Here is a 17,019-nt window from a genome sequence, read left to right as displayed (position 1 = left end):
GTTTTTTTTTTTTTTTTCTTTTAAATGGGCATTTATCGCAATACATTTTCTTAATATCGTGGGAATATTTTTGATATCGCCCAACCCTAGGTGGAGTCAGTGAAAATCAACTCCTATTCTATTCAATGGGAGGACACAGTTTCTAGCCATAACCATGCCAAGAAAATCAAATTAATTACCGGTAATTCCCTTTTCATGAATCCTCCATGACGGCATACCAGATGACCCGCCTCCAACCAGGTAGAGACAGGAAGTATAAATTTGACCCTCCTTCAGCTCTTCCTCAGTATCTTTCTGGACTGACAGCCTAGAGGAGTCTTATCCTCACATATAAAGGATTATTATAAATCTACAAAATTTTTATTAATTTTTTTTTGCATTCACACCCACACATTCCTTCACCTATTTATTGGCCTATATGTGTGTCTCTATATACATATCCCTACATATATTTATCCATATACGTACTTTAGGGTGGGAAATCTGTGCAGTCATGGAGGATTCATGAAAAGGGAATTACCGGTAAGTACTTTGTTTTTTTCCCTTTCATCCTCCATGACGGCATACCATGAGATATAACAGATTAATATTCTTATTCAGGGGGACTATGGCCTGAAGCACCTTCCTGCCAAAAGAGAGCTCCTGACTAGCTCTAGTATCCACTCTATAATGTTTAATAAATGTATGAGGACTTGACCATGTTGCTGCTTTGCATATCTGTTTTAATGAGCCGCTCGCCCTCTCAGCCCAGGATGCAGCCACACAGCTTATGGAATGTGCTGTAAAGGACTTTGGTGAAGGAATATCTAATACTTCATATGACTCTGAAATCGCCATTTTTATTCATCTGGATAAAGAGTTTTTTGTGGCTTTCTGCCAGGGTATTCATAGGTTTGTAGAAATTAGGATTAAGGTCTTTTTCTCAACTCTGTTCATGTTATAATATTTTTGCTGTGAAGAAGAGGCATGTGATCTCTGCTGAGTCAAATTCAGTTTTGAGAACTGCAAAAGTAAACCAAGCATCTGTGATATCTTGCAGGCAGAGAAACTGCCCAATAATCTTACAAAAACCTCTGGAATAGCATGACATTGTGAATGGATAAAGGGGGGGGGGGAACTAACTCTCCTTAGGGAGAGAGCACCTTAATCAGTGTGAGGAGACCTATAGGCCATACACACTCCTCTGGAATTCTGGGAGGGAAGAAATGCAAATGAGCTCTTAACAAGCTTTGCCTCTAATGCCACCAGATGTAAGGCAGCAATCCTATAAGTCAATGTTCAGCTCTTAAAATAAGCCTTGAGACATGACTTGGATATTAAATAAGCCAGCACCTCATATGCAGACAGCTCTGTCAGGGTGATTGCCCCTCATCAGTGCAGAGCAGAGAGCACTGGCTTAACTGGGTAGGAGGCCTGTGTCCAAGCAAGGGGGGAACTAACTTTCCTTAGGGAGAGAGCACCTTAATCAGTGTGAGGAGACTTATAGGCCATACATGCTCCTCTGGAATTCTAGGAGGGAAGGGACTCTCTGCTCTGCACCGATGAGGGGCAATCATCCCGAAACAGCTGTCTGCAGATGAGGTGCTGGCTTATTTAATATCCAAGTCATGTCTCAAGGCTTATTTTAAGAGCTGAACATTGACTTATAGGATAGCTACCTTACATCTGGTGGCAATAGAGGCAAAGATCAAGAGCTCACTTGCATTTCTTCCCTCCCATTGTGAATGGATTAATGGAATTTATTTACCCAAAAAATTAAACATATACAGCCTTTTTCTACACAATTCGAATCTTTATTTCATGATGAATTCATTTAAATAAATAAAAAAATTATATATATACAGACGTGGACAAAATTGTTGGTACCCTTTGGTCAATGAAAGAAAAAGTCACAATGGTCACAGAAATAACTTTAATCTGACAAAAGTAATAATAAATTAAAATTCTATAAATGTTAACCAATGAAAGTCAGACATTGTTTTTCAACCATGCTTCAACAGAATTATGTAAAAAAATAAACTCATGAAACAGGCATGGACAAAAATGATGGTACCCCTAGAAAACACAGAACATAATGTGACCAAAGGGACATGTTAATTCAAGGTGTGTCCACTAATTAGCATCACAGGTGTCTACAACCTTGTAATCAGCCATTGGGCCTATATATATGGCTCCAGGTAATCACTGTGTTGTTTGGTGATATGGTGTGTACCACACTCGACATGGACCAGAGGAAGCAAAGGAAAGAGCTGTCTCAAGAGATCAGAAAGAAAATTATAGACAAGCATGTTAAAGGTAAAGGCTATAAGACCATCTCCAAGCAACTAGATGTTCCTGTGAGTACAGTTGCACATATTATTCATAAGTTTAAGATCCATGGGACTGTAGCCAACCTCCCTGGACGTGGCCGCAGGAGGAAAATTGATGACAAATCTAAGAGACGGATAATCCGAATGGTAACAAAAGAGCCTAGAAAGACTTCTAAAGAGATTCAAGGTGAACTTCATGCTCAAGGAACATCAGTGTCAGATCGCACCATCCGTCGTTGTTTGAGCCAAAGTGGACTACATGGGAGACGACCAAGGAGGACACCATTGTTGAAAACGAATCATAAAAAAGCAAGACTGGAATATGCCAAACTACATGTTGACAAGCCACAAAGCTTCTGGGAGAATGTCCTGTGGACAGATGAGACAAAAATCGAAGTTTTTGCCAAGGCACATCAGCTGTATGTTCACAGACGAAAAAATGAAGCATATCAAGAAAAGAACACTGTCCCTACTGTGAAACATGGAGGAGGCTCTGTTATGTTCTGGGGCTGCTTTGCTGCGTCTGGCACAGGGTGTCTTGAATCTGTGCAGGGTACAATGAAATCTCAAGACTATCAAGGAATTCTAGAGAGAAATGTACTAGCCAGTGTCAGAAAGCTTGGTCTCAGTCGCAGGTCATGGGTCTTGCAACAGGACAATGACCCAAAACACACCGCTAAAAACACCCAAGAATGGCTAAGAGGAAAAAATTGGACTATTCTAAAGTGGCCTTCTATGAGCCCTGACCTCAATCCTATTGAGCATCTTTGGAAGGAGCTGAAACATGCAGTCTGGAAAAGGCACCCTTCAAACCGGACACAACTGGAGCAGTTTGCTCATGAGGAGTGGGCCAAAATACCTGCTGAGAGGTGCAGATGTCTCATTGACAGTTACAGGAAGCGTTTGATTGCAGTGATTGCCTCAAAAGGTTGCGCAACAAAATATTAAGTTAGGGGTACCATCATTTTTGTCCATGCCTGTTTCACGAGTTTATTTTTTTACATAATTCTGTTGAAGCATGGTTGAAAAACAATGTCTGACTTTCATTGGTTAACATTTATAGAATTTTAATTTATTATTACTTTTGTCAGATTAAAGTTATTTCTGTGACCATTGTGACTTTTTCTTTCATTGACCAAAGGGTACCAACAATTTTGTCCACGTCTGTATATATATATATATATATATATATATATATATATATATATAATTTTTTAATCATTGATTTTTATCCACCCTGCTTTCTGACCTTTATGTGTTCCACTGAATTGGACGAATAGTCAGTCTGTTTTCCTGAATGTTTTGGTAACCTCTAGATAGAGTAACACGGCCCTACGTACATATAACTTGTGGAAATTCACTTCCCCTTCTGTTTTTGGGTTTGAGCAAAATTATGGGACAATAATCTCCTCCTGTCTGTGGAAGTTTGATACCACTTTAGGAAGAAAAGAATTGTCCAATCTGAATACAATTCTGTCAGGGAACACGATGCAGAAAAGTTCACTATTTTTAGAGCTTGAATTTCACGCACTCTACGCGCTGAGGTGAGTGATACCAAGAATAAAGTCTTTAGTGACAAATATCTCAACGAGGTTTCTGACAAAGGTTCAAACGGGGCGTTTGTCAACCCTGATAGTACCAAAATTGAGATTCCATGGGGAAACTGTAGGTCTTAGGAACGGTCTTAACCTATCTGCCCCTATTAGAAAACGGATAACCCCTGGATGTTCCGCAATTTTTTCTCCAAATACTGCACTTAAGGCCTCCTGCACACGACCGTATGGCGATAGAGAGGCTATTAGTATGACATGAGCCCCGTCTAGCCAAATCTTTTTTAGGACTCTGGGAATTAATTGAAGGGGGGGGGAGGCATAGGCTAGTTGAAAATCCCATTTTTGTGACAGAGCGTCTACCCCTATGTTTCCGTCAAACAGATTCAGGGAAAAAAACTTTTTTAGTTTGTGGCTGAAGCGAAAAGATCTACTTGTGGAGTTCCCCACAATTCTGTGATTTGGGGAAAAACATGTTTTTCTAGTCTCCATTCTGTTGATTTTAAGGAAGTTCTGCTTAAGTCTGCTTTTATGTTTAGGGACCCTTTTAGATGAATCGATGATAGGGATCTTAAGTGAACCTCCGCCCAGGAAAATATTTTTTCTATTAGTTTTCTCAGTGCTAAACTTCTTGTCCCGACTTGATGGTTTAGGTAAGCAACTACTGTTGTACTGTCCGTTCTTATCTGAACGTCTGTTTTGTATGAGATGGGCAAAAACCTTTATTGCTTCCCAGACTGCCGTCAATTCTCTTTGATTTGAAGACAGAGATTTTTGAGTGACGGACCATTCTCCTTGGGAATAGAGATAAGAACAATGCGCTCCCCATCCCCAAATACTTGCATCTGTTGTTCCAGGAACTCCCTTTGACAGATGGTCTGACTGTTTCCACCACTGCAGGGACTGAAACATTGGTGCAGGGATTAGAATTTTTATCTCTAGAGAATCCGGGCTTCTTTTCCAACACTCTAAAATCCATTGTTGCAGGATCCGAGTGTGGAACTGTGCCCATCTTATGGCCGGGATGCATGAGGTCAGGGAGCCCAGTAGCTTCATTGCTTGCCTAATAGTACATACGGATTGATTTTGGAAATTTGTCACCTTTTCGCTTATCCCCATCACCTTCTGGGTTGTAAGAACTGTCTCTTGGCGAATCGTATCTAGACGAAGCCCCAGGAAGGTTAAAGGATAACTGTCACATTTAGACCCCAATTTAAATTTTCATATATGTTACTAATAACATGATATTCCAGAATCAGTTACTATTAGACTGACTTACCCCATATTTAATAAGATTCAGCCCTTAGCAACCAGTCTGCATAAAACTGCAATTTCACTATTCAGTTAAGATGGCCACCACTGCCCTCACCCTGAGGCTAATCCCGCCTGCCCTCACTAGCCAGTAACAATAGCCCCCCAAAAGTGTCAGTAACCAGAGCCCTCCCCCTAAAGGGTTAAGTTATACACTGAGCAGATGGCAGATCTCCCTTCCCTGCTCTGTGCTGCTTCAACTCTGCATTGTCCTAGTCTGCTGAGTGAGGGAGCGTCTGCCAAACGCAGGGACAGGGAGAAGTGCACACAGCCAAGGCACTGTTATCAGCTGCTGGGGAGGACCTGGCTTTAATCATTTACTTACAGTCCCTGGCTGTCAGTTATGTGACCTTGCAAGCTGCGTGTGCTCCGTCTAAATCTATCTAAATCTATCTGTTTAGACGGACCATGCCTAGCAACCCTATTTTAAGCACAGGTAAAAGTAGGCAGTACAGGGAACAAAAATGTGGAATTAAGGGGTAATTAAATACACAGTGAAAAGTTGAAATTAGGGCCACCAAGGTGATAGTAATCACCACTATCCAATACTCCAAAAAATATATATACGACCGTTATCCTTTAAACTCTGAGATGGGCAGGGACTTGACTTTTTCCAGTTTATTAGCCACCCTGTTCGATATAGTGTCTGGCAAGTCAGAAACAGATTGTTTTTGAGAGCTGTCTCTGAATTGCCTACGATCAACAGGTCGTCTAGGTAGGGAAAAATCAAGATGTTTCGTCTTAAGTGAGCCACTACCTCCAGCATTACCTTGGTAAATACTCTTGGGCCGGAGGTTATTCCAAATGGGAGTATTTGAAACTGGAAATGACATTTTTGAGATTCTTCGCAAACCGGAATATGGAAATAAGCATCTATTAAGTCTATGGATGCTAAAAAATCTCCACCTTTTAACAGGTTTATTAGAGATCTTATTGTTTCCATTGTGAACCTGACGTATTTTATGAATTTGTTTAATCTTTTTAAGTTTATTATTAGTCGAGATTTTCCGTCCGTTTTTTTTTTTTTTTTTTTAAACCAGGAAAATAATCGAATAATAACCTTTCCTCTGTTGTGAGAGAGGAACCGGAATAATGGCTTTTTGGGCCAACAGATCCCGAATACCCTCTTCCAATTTTTTCTGTAAGACAACCGATCTTAGGATGGGGGTTATTCTCAATACACTTGGGGGAGGAGGAAGGCGAAAGGTAATGTTGTAACCCTTTGAAATAATATTTAACACCCAGGGATTTACTGTGATAAGCTTTCCATTCTTTAAAGAATGGAAAGCTAAGTTTTTTAGACCAAGTCCTTCACCATATTAGAGGTACATTTCTTGCAGAGCTTTTTGTTATGTGTGTCCGGCAGTCTAGCTGAGCACATAACACATTTTTTTTCTTTTGGACTAGCTTTTTTCTGAGCTACATCCTTCTCACTGATATAGGGTCCCTGAGAGGCTTCCATCTGACCAGCTTGTTCAGACATATTTACACCATGCCCTCTAAACCCCTCTTAAAATACTCTCACCTGCAGACCTCAGATCAGTGGGCGACTTCCGCCATGATCCAGCGCGCTGACTTGTAGCTCCGCCCCCTCAGCGTGCGTTCCACAGACCGGAAGTACCGTTTGGAACGCACGTGAGCCACATACGACTTCTTGTGCTTGTTTTTATTTTTTATTTTAGAGACCTCCCAAATGTCCTTGTTGAACTGACACCAACTCTCAGAGACACCCTCCAAAATCTTGTGGAAGTCATACCTACAGCATGGAGGCTACTATAGCTTCAAAAAGGTGACCAACTCCATATTAACGTCCATGGCTAGCACTGAAACCAACAGGTTACCTTTACTGTGCAGGTTACTGCAATTACAGAGATAAACCAAACTGTATTATTTAGTACTTTAAAAGGGAACCCGTCATCAACTTTATGCTGACCTCACTGAGGGCAGCATAAAGTAGTGACAGAAATGCTGATTTTAGCGGTGTGTCACTCATGAGCTAAAAGTAAGTGGTTGCTGAAAACCAGCATCATAATCATAGCAGGACAGGCCTTAAAGAGTCAAATTTACCTGAGAAGAGTCATGGTTATTCATAATCTCCTGCTCTCCCGTCCACCTGGTGATGATTGGCAGTTCTCTCCTAGACAAAAAGGTAGAAAACTAGGTAGAAGCCTGTCAATCAGCAGGAATTCATGAATAACCAGGACTCTTCTCAGGTGGCCGGGACTCTTTTCCAGGCCCAGTCTGCAATGTGATGTTGGTTTTTGGCAACCACTTACTTTTAAACTGCTGAAATCAACTCACCCGTCTCTAGTTTATACTGCCGTTAGTATGGGCAGCACAAAGTTGATGACAGGTTCCATTAAAAGAAAATCCATTTTGAGAAAGAATTGGTTTGTGTAGTCATATTCTGACACCTGTAACGTAATGTTTTCATATTCTCTTTACATCAACCTCTTGTTTTTTTTGTGGGGTGAGCTGTCATTTCTCTTTGTAGCATTTTAGGGGACATAAGTAGGGCTGCAGCTAACGATTATTTGAATAATTGATTAGTTGTCGATAATTTTATCGATTAATCGGGAAAAAACACCAAAATGACAAAAAAAAGGGGGGGTTTATATGATTTTACTTGAAAAATGATGTTCAAAGGCCGTATTAAAACAAATTTAGGAGTTACATAATTATACAAATTTTGCATTGCAATGTAAAAAAAGACAACATCATGTCCACATGTGATATCTAAAGAGCATTCCTTAACTGTTACCCTGCAGTAACTTTTTCTAAAACTTTAAATCAGCGCTATGAATTGATCTTTAATACCTTACAAAATCATGTTAGTAAGAAGTGACGTTACGCCGCCGCTCGCTCTGCCTGTTACTGGTGCTTCATTGTAAGGTAAATTAAAGATGCAACGATTTTAAGCAACACATCAATGCTTATTCGATAACGGGATTCGTCGACAATGAATCCTGTTATCGAATATTATCGATAATGACGATTAATCGTTGAAGCCCTAGACACAAGTCTTTTGACCACTTTTTCTTGAATTTTTGCCTGCCACAAATACATATTGTAGTCATCCAGCTGTTTATTTACTTTTATATGTAAAAATCAGGAAATATGAGCAATTACAATTTGTGATACTTTTGCTTTTCAATATACAGTGCCTTGCAAAAGTATTCACCCGCTTGACTTGTTTCGTGTTTTGTTACATTACAGCCTTAAGTTCAATGTTTTGTTAATCTGAATTTTATGTGATGGATCAGAACACAATAGTCTAAGTGGGTGAAGTGAAAAAAAATATATAAATAAAACTATTGTTTAGAAATAGAAAACAGAGAATTGGCATGTGCATATGTATTCCATCCCTTTGTTAGGAAGCCAATAAAAAGCTCTGGTGCAACCAATTACCTTCAGAAGTCACATAATTTGTGAAATGATGTCCACCTGTGTGCAATCTAAGTGTCACATGATCTGTCATTACATATACACACCTTTGTTGAAAGGCCCCAGAGGCTGCAACACCTAAGCAAGAGGCATCACTAACCAAACACTGCCATGAAGACCAGGGAACTCTCCAAACAAGTAAGGGACAATGTTGTTGAGAAGTATAAGTCAGGGTTAGGTTATAAAAAATATCCAAATCTTTGATGATCCCCAGGAGCACCATCAAATCTATCATAACCAAATGGGAAGAGCATGGCACAACAGCAAAACTGCCAAGAGATGGCCGCCCACCAAAACTCATGGAACGGGCAAGGAGGGCATCAGAGAGGTAGCACAGAGACCCAAGCTAACAATGGAGAAGCTGCAGAGTTCAACAGCAGAGACTGGAGTATCTGGACATAGGACGACAATAAACCGTACTCTCCATAGAGTTGGGTTTTATGGCAGAGTGGCCAGAAGATGGTGCTAAATACAGGGATATTCTTGAGAAAAACCTGTACCACCCTGTGCGTGATTTGAGGCTAGGACAGAGGTTCACCTTCCAGCAGGAAAATGACCCCAAACACACTGCTAAAGCAACACTTGAGTGATTTAAGGGGAAACATGTAAAAGTGTTGGAATGGCCTAGTCCAGTGATGGGCAAACAGCGGCCCGCCAGCTTTTGTAAAACTACAACTTCCAGTATGCCCAGACTGTCTACAGCTATCAGCCTACAGCAGGGCATGATGAGATTTGTAGTTTTACAACAGCTGGAGAGCCGCAGTTTCCCATCACTGGCCTAGTCAAAGCCCAGATCTCAATCCAATAGAAAATCTGTAGTCAGACATAAAAATTGCTGTTCACAAGCGCAAACAATGCAACTTGAAGGAGCTGGCGTTCAGGTGTCCGCCTGCTGAGCGGAGCGGAGGCTGAACGCCGCCAGACTGATGCAGTCTGAGCGGATCCGCATCCATTCAGACTGCATCAGGGCTGGACGGAAGCGTTCGGGTCCGCTTGTGAGCCCCTTCAAACGGAGCTCACGAGCGGACAGCCGAACGCTAGTGTGAAACTAGCCTTAAATAGCTGATCGGCAGGGGGTCCCAGGTGTCGGACCCCCGCCGATCAGATGCTGATGATCTATCCAGAGGATAAATCATCAGTTTAAAAAATCTGCAGAACCCCTTTAAGTGCCGCAGCATCTAAGGGATTAAACACCAGGGATTGGAGTCCTCTCCCATCTTGATCACTATAAATGGGTGTCAGCTGTGTAACAAAGCTGGCAACCACCGTGTATGGAGCGAGCTCAGCCCCTTGAACCTGCTCCATCGACCATTATGGAGTAAGTGTACAGCAAATGTCACAATGGTGTTAAACACACTTTATGTGAAAACGTATCCAATGAAAAAGAGTAAAGAAAAGTTTACCATTAACATTTTGTGCAGGTCTTCCTCAAAAGCATCAATGTTACAGTCAGGCTTGTGAAAATCATCTAGTACTTCTCGGAGCATGAACTGATAGTATTGCTTCATAAGCAGACCACCTTTCAGCACTTCTTTGCACTCTCTCACTAACTGCAAGGAAAAGAGATCACTGCATTATTTTCTGATGGGGCATAAAGTAAATGCACAAAGCTTGAGTAACCACTTGTGGATGCAACCCATATTTTATAAGCTCAAATAGAAGGAGGCCACATTTGGAGGGTATTGAGGGCACTGTGCACTTACACAGGGTGGATCGCCTTTTACTAGTTGCACCCCTTTGGCAGGATTAGTGCTAAATCTAGATGCTGCCACCTTCGCACAGCCGTAAAAAAAGGCTTCTTGGCAAATATATGGTCATCTAGTGCCAAGAATGGGATTGTGTTCCAGAAAATTAGGCTTTCCTGAACACACATGACAGGATCTGATCCCATCGTAGCCAACACAAAGAGCCATAATGTGTTATTTCAGTCACAACTGCACGGATGTAACACCCCAATTTTTTTTCCATCTCTTGTACATCAAAGAGGTCAGTAAAGTAGAGGAAAAGGAAGCCAAATTCAGAATTTTCTGCAACTGAAAATCAGTTCCATTCATCTGAATGTGGTTGTTTAGGTGCCAAGTGCATGGATTTCCGCAAGCCCCTTTTGGATGAATGGGACCGTAGTAGAAATTCCTACAACAGATCAAATATACCCTTTAGGATACAACATTTTGGACCGTAGTCACAGGTATTGGTGATATAATGGGCATTTGTTACAGGGTGTGCTTTATTGCACTTGAAGGGGTTTTCCATTATTTTTATATTAATGGCCTGAATATCAGATCTGCAGGGGTCTGACCACCCCACAAATTGGTAGTAGCTGCGGCTCTACACAACTCTGTCCAATGTGTAGTAGATCTAGCTGGTTACTGCAGCTTTGCTCTCATTCACTTGGACGAGAGAAACGATGCAGCAACCAGATCCATCCACTCCACTCAGGAACAGTTGATCGGTAGGAGTGCAGGCCGATATCCTAAAATGAATGGTCGCTAGCAAACAGTACCAACCTGTTTAATGCTCAGGAGTGATGGTTCTCCAGCTGGCCTCTGCTCTAATCTCAATTTGAGACATTCATGAATTACATTTAAAAGTACACGACAAAGGACTAGGAAGGCTGGCTCAAAAGATGGCAGGTCCATGGCATCCAGCTCTTCTAATGAGATAGGTTCCGATGGATTCAAGTTCTGCATGGAACTAGAAGATTGCTTCAGAAGGTCCGGTAAATAATCTGAGCATAACATGAGGTCTGGGAACTCTGAAGACTGTACTCAGGAAAACACAAAGACAACAGTAATGTTAATATACTATAATTGTCCATAGCAGGTCATTGAGCTGAAGATAGATTATTTGAACATGTATATGTGTAGCTTTAGTAGTTGTCTTCCATTCTGAAGAGAAAAATTCTGGCGCAACAGGCACAAAATATTCCAGAGGCAGAGATTACTTGTAATAATTTAGCAAAACCTCAAAAAGGTTTGTGCTCCTAATATTACAGAAGTGTTTATCTGCTACAAAAAGTACAGACTGTAACTTCCCAAAGGTACAAAATAGTCCTTCTATTATGCATACATATTTGCAAAGAGCTATTTTCAGAAAGTGCACTTTGATATAACGTGTCATAAAAAAACAAGACAATTCAACAGAAAACTACAGATTTTCATCTATTCTTCAGCATCCAGGTGCTGCTAAGAGATGTTTAGGCTGAAGATATATTCCACGTTCTCCACTCTTTACAGAATGCTGCAGCTTATTTTGACTAAAGAATGCATTCTTATCCATTGGCTTTATCTGGTATGTCCCTATTCAATTTAACGGGAAGTGCTGAAATACCAGATATCGTTCACGGACAAAAGTGTCTAAACTAGCTTTGGAAGTCGTTTTTTTTTCTAATCTCCTACAACCCATTCCAGTACAAGTATCAGATATCAATGGCTTGCTCTGCTAAGCCAATTAGCAGAGCAAGTGCAGAGGCTCTGCTGCCGCGCAGATGCCGACTGTACATGCGACACTACATTTTTGAGTGTACCCAGACGTGAGCAGTGCAAGCATAGTTAGCAGGGGACAAGCCCATCACTGCTCAAGGAGGCCGATTTTTTAATAGATTCAATTTGTACGAATCGATTCACTCATCACTAGTTGTTAGTAAAAGTAGATTTATAATCGGAACAACAATATGACATCCCAATTGTCCTCTTGATAGACTTAGATAAAGATGTCCACAGAAGAGCACTTAGTGTAATGTGTGACACTAATTAAGCCACCCATCCTCTTTCCTCAATGATCGAAGTGAACGGTCCAACTCCAAAAATTAAGCAAAACTGTTTGCAGTGCTTAAAGTCTAAACAAATGAGGAAGTTAAAAGAGCTGGTAAAGGAAGAATATATTGAGCGACTTCAAAAATTATATCCAGAAAACATACAGGTCCTTCTAAAAAGATTAGCATATTGTGATAAAGTTCATTATTTTCTGTAATGTACTGATAAACATTAGACTTTTATATATTTTAGATTCATTACACACCAATTGAAGTAGTTCAAGCCTTTTATTGTTTTAATATTGATGATTTTGACATACAGCTCATGAAAACCCAAAATTCCTATCTCAAAAAATTAGCATATCATGAAAAGGTTCTCTAAACGAGCTATTAACCTAATCATCTGAATCAACTAATTAACTCTAAACACCTGCAAAAGATTCCTGAGGCTTTTAAAAACTCCCAGCCTGGTTCATTACTCAAAACCGCAATCATGGGTAAGACTGCCGACCTGACTGCTGTCCAGAAGGCCATCATTGACACCCTCAAGCAAGAGGGTAAGACACAGAAAGAAATTTCTGAACGAATAGGCTGTTCCCAGAGTGCTGTATCAAGGCACCTCAGTGGGAAGTCTGTGGGAAGGAAAAAGTGTGGCAGAAAACGCTGCACAACGAGAAGAGGTGACCGGACCCGGAGGAAGATTGTGGAGAAGGACCGATTCCAGACCTTGGGGGACCTGCGGAAGCAGTGGACTGAGTCTGGAATAGAAACATCCAGAGCCACAGTGTACAGGCGTGTGCAGGAAATGGGCTACAGGTGCCGCATTCCCCAGGTCAAGCCACTTTTGAACCAGAAACAGCGGCAGAAGCGCCTGACCTGGGCTACAGAGAAGCAGCACTGGACTGTTGCATGTCATTCGGAAATCAAGGTGCCAGAGTCTGGAGGAAGACTGGGGAGAGGGAAATGCCAAAATGCCTGAAGTCCAGTGTCAAGTACCCACAGTCAGTGATGGTCTGGGGTGCCATGTCAGCTGCTGGTGTTGGTCCACTGTGTTTTATTAAGGGCAGGGTCAATGCAGCTAGCTATCAGGAGATTTTGGAGCACTTCATGCTTCCATCTGCTGAAAAGCTTTATGGAGATGAAGATTTCATTTTTCAGCACGACCTGGCACCTGCTCACAGTGCCAAAACCACTGGTAAATGGTTTACTGACCATGGTATTACTGTGCTCAATTGGCCTGCCAACTCTCCTGACCTGAACCCCATAGAGAATCTGTGGGATATTGGGAAGAGAAAGTTGAGAGACGCAAGACCCAACACTCTGGATGAGCTTAAGGCCGCTATCGAAGCATCCTGGGCCTCCATAATACCTCAGCAGTGCCACAGGCTGATTGCCTCCATGCCACGCCGCATTGAAGCAGTCATTTCTGCAAAAGGATTCCCGACCAAGTATTGAGTGCATAACTGAACATAATTATTTGAAGGTTAACTTTTTTTGTATTAAAAACACTTTTCTTTTATTGGTCGGATGAAATATGCTAATTTTTTTAGATAGAAATTTGGGTTTTCATGAGCTGTATGCCAAAATCATCAATATTAAAACAATAAAAGGCTTGAACTACTTCAGTTGTGTGTAATGAATCTAAAATATATGAAAGTCTAATGTTTATCAGTACATTACAGAAAATAATGAACTTTATCACAATATGCTAATTTTTTTAGAAGGACCTGTACATTTTTTGTAATTATTTTTTTTTAAAGAATTACATTATATTCACAAAAAAGCTGTTAGTGTGTGATTGAAATACATTTTTGACAGAAGTGTGCTCTTAAGACTGCTGTATAAAAACCCCAGTCATAATCAATTTACTCTCTGTATTAAGAGGCAAATACCTCTCAATATATTAGTTGTATCTCTGGAACTTAGTGCATCAGAAACTTAAAGGGAACCTGTCACCGGGATTTTGTGTATAGAGCTGAGGACATGGGTTGCTAGATGGCCGCTAGTACAGCCGTAATACCCAGTCCCCATAGTTCTGTGTGCTTTTATTGTGTAAAAAAAAACGATTTGATACATATGCAAATTAACCTGAGATGAGTCCTGTCCCTGATTCATCTCACACACAGGACTCATCTCAGGTTAATTTGCATATGTATAAAATCGTTTTTTTTTTTTACACAATAAAAGCACACAGAGCTATGGGGACTGGGTATTGCAGATGTGCTAGAGGCCATCTAGCAACCCATGTCCTCAGCTCTATGCACAAAATCCCGGTGACAGGTTCCCTTTAAGAAGCTGTGAAAGTCTTAAATGTGGACTGCACACTCATTTACAACTTTTGTACTCCACAATTGTGGGGTAAAGGCTTTAATAAATGTCCCCCACTAGGTGTTACTAGTTGATGTGTGTTGCTATACAGTCTGATGTTGTCCAACCCAGTGCCGCCAGTGTCTGGGATAATAGAGGATCAACACAACATGGTTCAGAACTATAATTTCATTGAAGAATTTACTACAGTTGACAGGCCCTACTTAAAATCAGACGCAATGTCACATGCTTCATTGACACTGGTTGAAAATGCACGGGACTATAGCGAAGCATCATTATTTTCAGATATTCAAAAGTGACAATGCGTTTGGAATATTCTATCTGCTAAAGCTAATGAACACTAACCTCCAGTTTATGCTCGGCCTTTATCAAAGCCGTGCGCGCCCTCTGAAGTGAGCCATGCATTAATTTATGAAGCCTTAAAATCAACTTTCGGAGGCCCATTTGCTTTAATGCCTTGTCCACAAAGGGTCGGTATATCGAAGTCAAACAATCCTTACTACAGCCATTGTCATGGCTACATTCTGAAGTTACCCAGCAGGAGTCATCCTCCGACATTAACTTGTCCAATTTCTGAAAGGTGTCCTCTTTTATAAAATTAACCTTTAATTTGCTGTTTAAATTATTCTCTGCGTCCTGCCTGGCATCCAGCAATTTGTCCATCTCATCATTTTCATAGTCACTTTCTTCTGTACAAGTTCCTGAGCTTTCTGTGCTCATAACCCCTTCTTGTTCCATTTCATTGCCCTCTTCTTCTGGACCATTTGATGGACGTGGTGACGATATTTCAAACACTGGCCAGCCAATGTCAGAAAGATTTATGATCCCTAGAACGGTTCCCATAATCCTGAGCTTGTGATTCAGGTCCTTGGTTATATTAAGCCATAAACAGAGTGCCTGCACTCGTGCCTGAAAGTCTTTTGCAGCATATTTTTCAAAGTCTCTCTGGAGAGCCTGTAAAGATGGATAAAGTGCCTCAATATACTCTAGCAGTTCCATTATCTGATTTACTTGCTCAAAGGAGACTCTCTGTTTCTGGATGTGGTCATGATAGCTTGAGTGACCACCTGCAACAGTTTCATGAGAATGGATACACGTCCCCTCAGAGAAAGTCCCGTTGAGATCTCCCCCATTGCTGACAGATGACAGTCTCCCATAGTTTACTTTAAAAGTTAATATTTCATTAATAATTTCTGGTATAGCCTGCCGAGCTGTATAAAGATACAAGTCTTGGTCATTAATACTGCGGCCAGCATGCCAGGCTTGGAGCTCCAGCCAGAAGAGTTCATGCGATCTATTAAACCAGGTAGAAGAGCTGTTTTCCTGACCCCTCTGTTCCCTTTCTTTTTTCTTAGAGACTGAAGTTAACTTAAGCAGGAGACGAAGAGTCTCAAAAAACTTCAAGCGGTCAGCCGGGCAGTCTGTTCTTGAGGTCTGTCGTGTTGTCCTGGCAATAGGAACAGGCACAGACACCGGTAGCTTGGCACTGCTGCAGCCAAGGCTGAGGTAAGGCTTATTAAGGTCAACATCTGGTATGGATTTTTTTGGCAAGGATCCACAGCCTGGATCCAGCATAAAGGAGCATTGCACGTTTTTCTTGCGATCTCTTTCTGTAGTCCTGAGCGCTGCTCTGTTCTTCTTTTCCTGACGATAGCTGTGATCCTCTACATTATCAGTATTTTTAGTCGATTCTTTCGGAGGTGTCGGATTTGGTGTGCTCATCTTTTCTGAAATGTAAAGAAAGAGGAGGTTCAGCAACTTTAATATTCTGCTTTAACACCATGTACTTTCAGTTTTTTTCAGCCAAAATTTCTCAAAATGATACCGATTACATAAGCATTTGAATGTGGAAAAAAAGATTTTGACTAAGGCCTCCTGCAGACGACTGTATGGCTTTTTTTTATATTTTTTGCAGTCCGTTTTTCACGGATCCGTTGTTCTGTTTGGGTTTCCTCTTCCGTTCCCGATCCGTTTTTTGCGGCTCGCAAATGTAAATGGAAGCATACAATAATGTTTAAACAGTACATTAAAAAAAATTGGGCTGGGCATAACATTTTCAATAGATCATCCCGCAAAAACGGAACGGATACGGAAGATATATGGATTGATTGACTTGAATGGAGCCACGGATCGTTAATTGCGGGCAATAATAGGACATGTTCTATGTTTGAACGGAATGGAAATACGGAGGTAGTCCGTATGCCTTCCAATTTTTTTGCAGATCCATTGAAATGAATGGTTCCGTATACTTAAAGGGAGTCTGTCAGCAGATTTACCCCTTTTTAACAGTTGCCATATCGCTGTAGCCGCAAAACAGATGATT

The 17,019-nt window shown here is 41.1% G+C and overlaps 1 protein-coding gene across 4 annotated transcripts in view; it reads right to left on the bottom strand.

The window, feature by feature from the left end:
* MAP3K4 (mitogen-activated protein kinase kinase kinase 4) overlaps positions 1-17,019 on the bottom strand; it is a 205,622-nt gene that overhangs the window by 117,369 nt on the left and 71,234 nt on the right. For all 4 annotated transcript variants that reach the window (XM_044292179.1, XM_044292181.1, XM_044292180.1 and 1 more), the window contains exons 3-5: positions 15,042-16,423; positions 11,122-11,376; positions 10,018-10,164 (exon numbers count right to left, since the gene is read on the bottom strand). In XM_044292179.1, coding sequence (XP_044148114.1) covers positions 10,018-10,164; positions 11,122-11,376; positions 15,042-16,423 — 1,784 coding nt within the window. The remainder of the gene's footprint in view (positions 1-10,017; positions 10,165-11,121; positions 11,377-15,041; positions 16,424-17,019) is intronic.

The sequence above is a fragment of the Bufo gargarizans genome, chromosome 4 (genome assembly GCF_014858855.1).
Source record: "Bufo gargarizans isolate SCDJY-AF-19 chromosome 4, ASM1485885v1, whole genome shotgun sequence".
In the NCBI taxonomy this organism is placed as follows: Eukaryota; Metazoa; Chordata; class Amphibia; order Anura; family Bufonidae; genus Bufo; species Bufo gargarizans.
The sequence above is the reverse complement of the archived record's forward strand: the minus strand, read 5'-3'. Positions and strand labels throughout refer to the sequence as shown.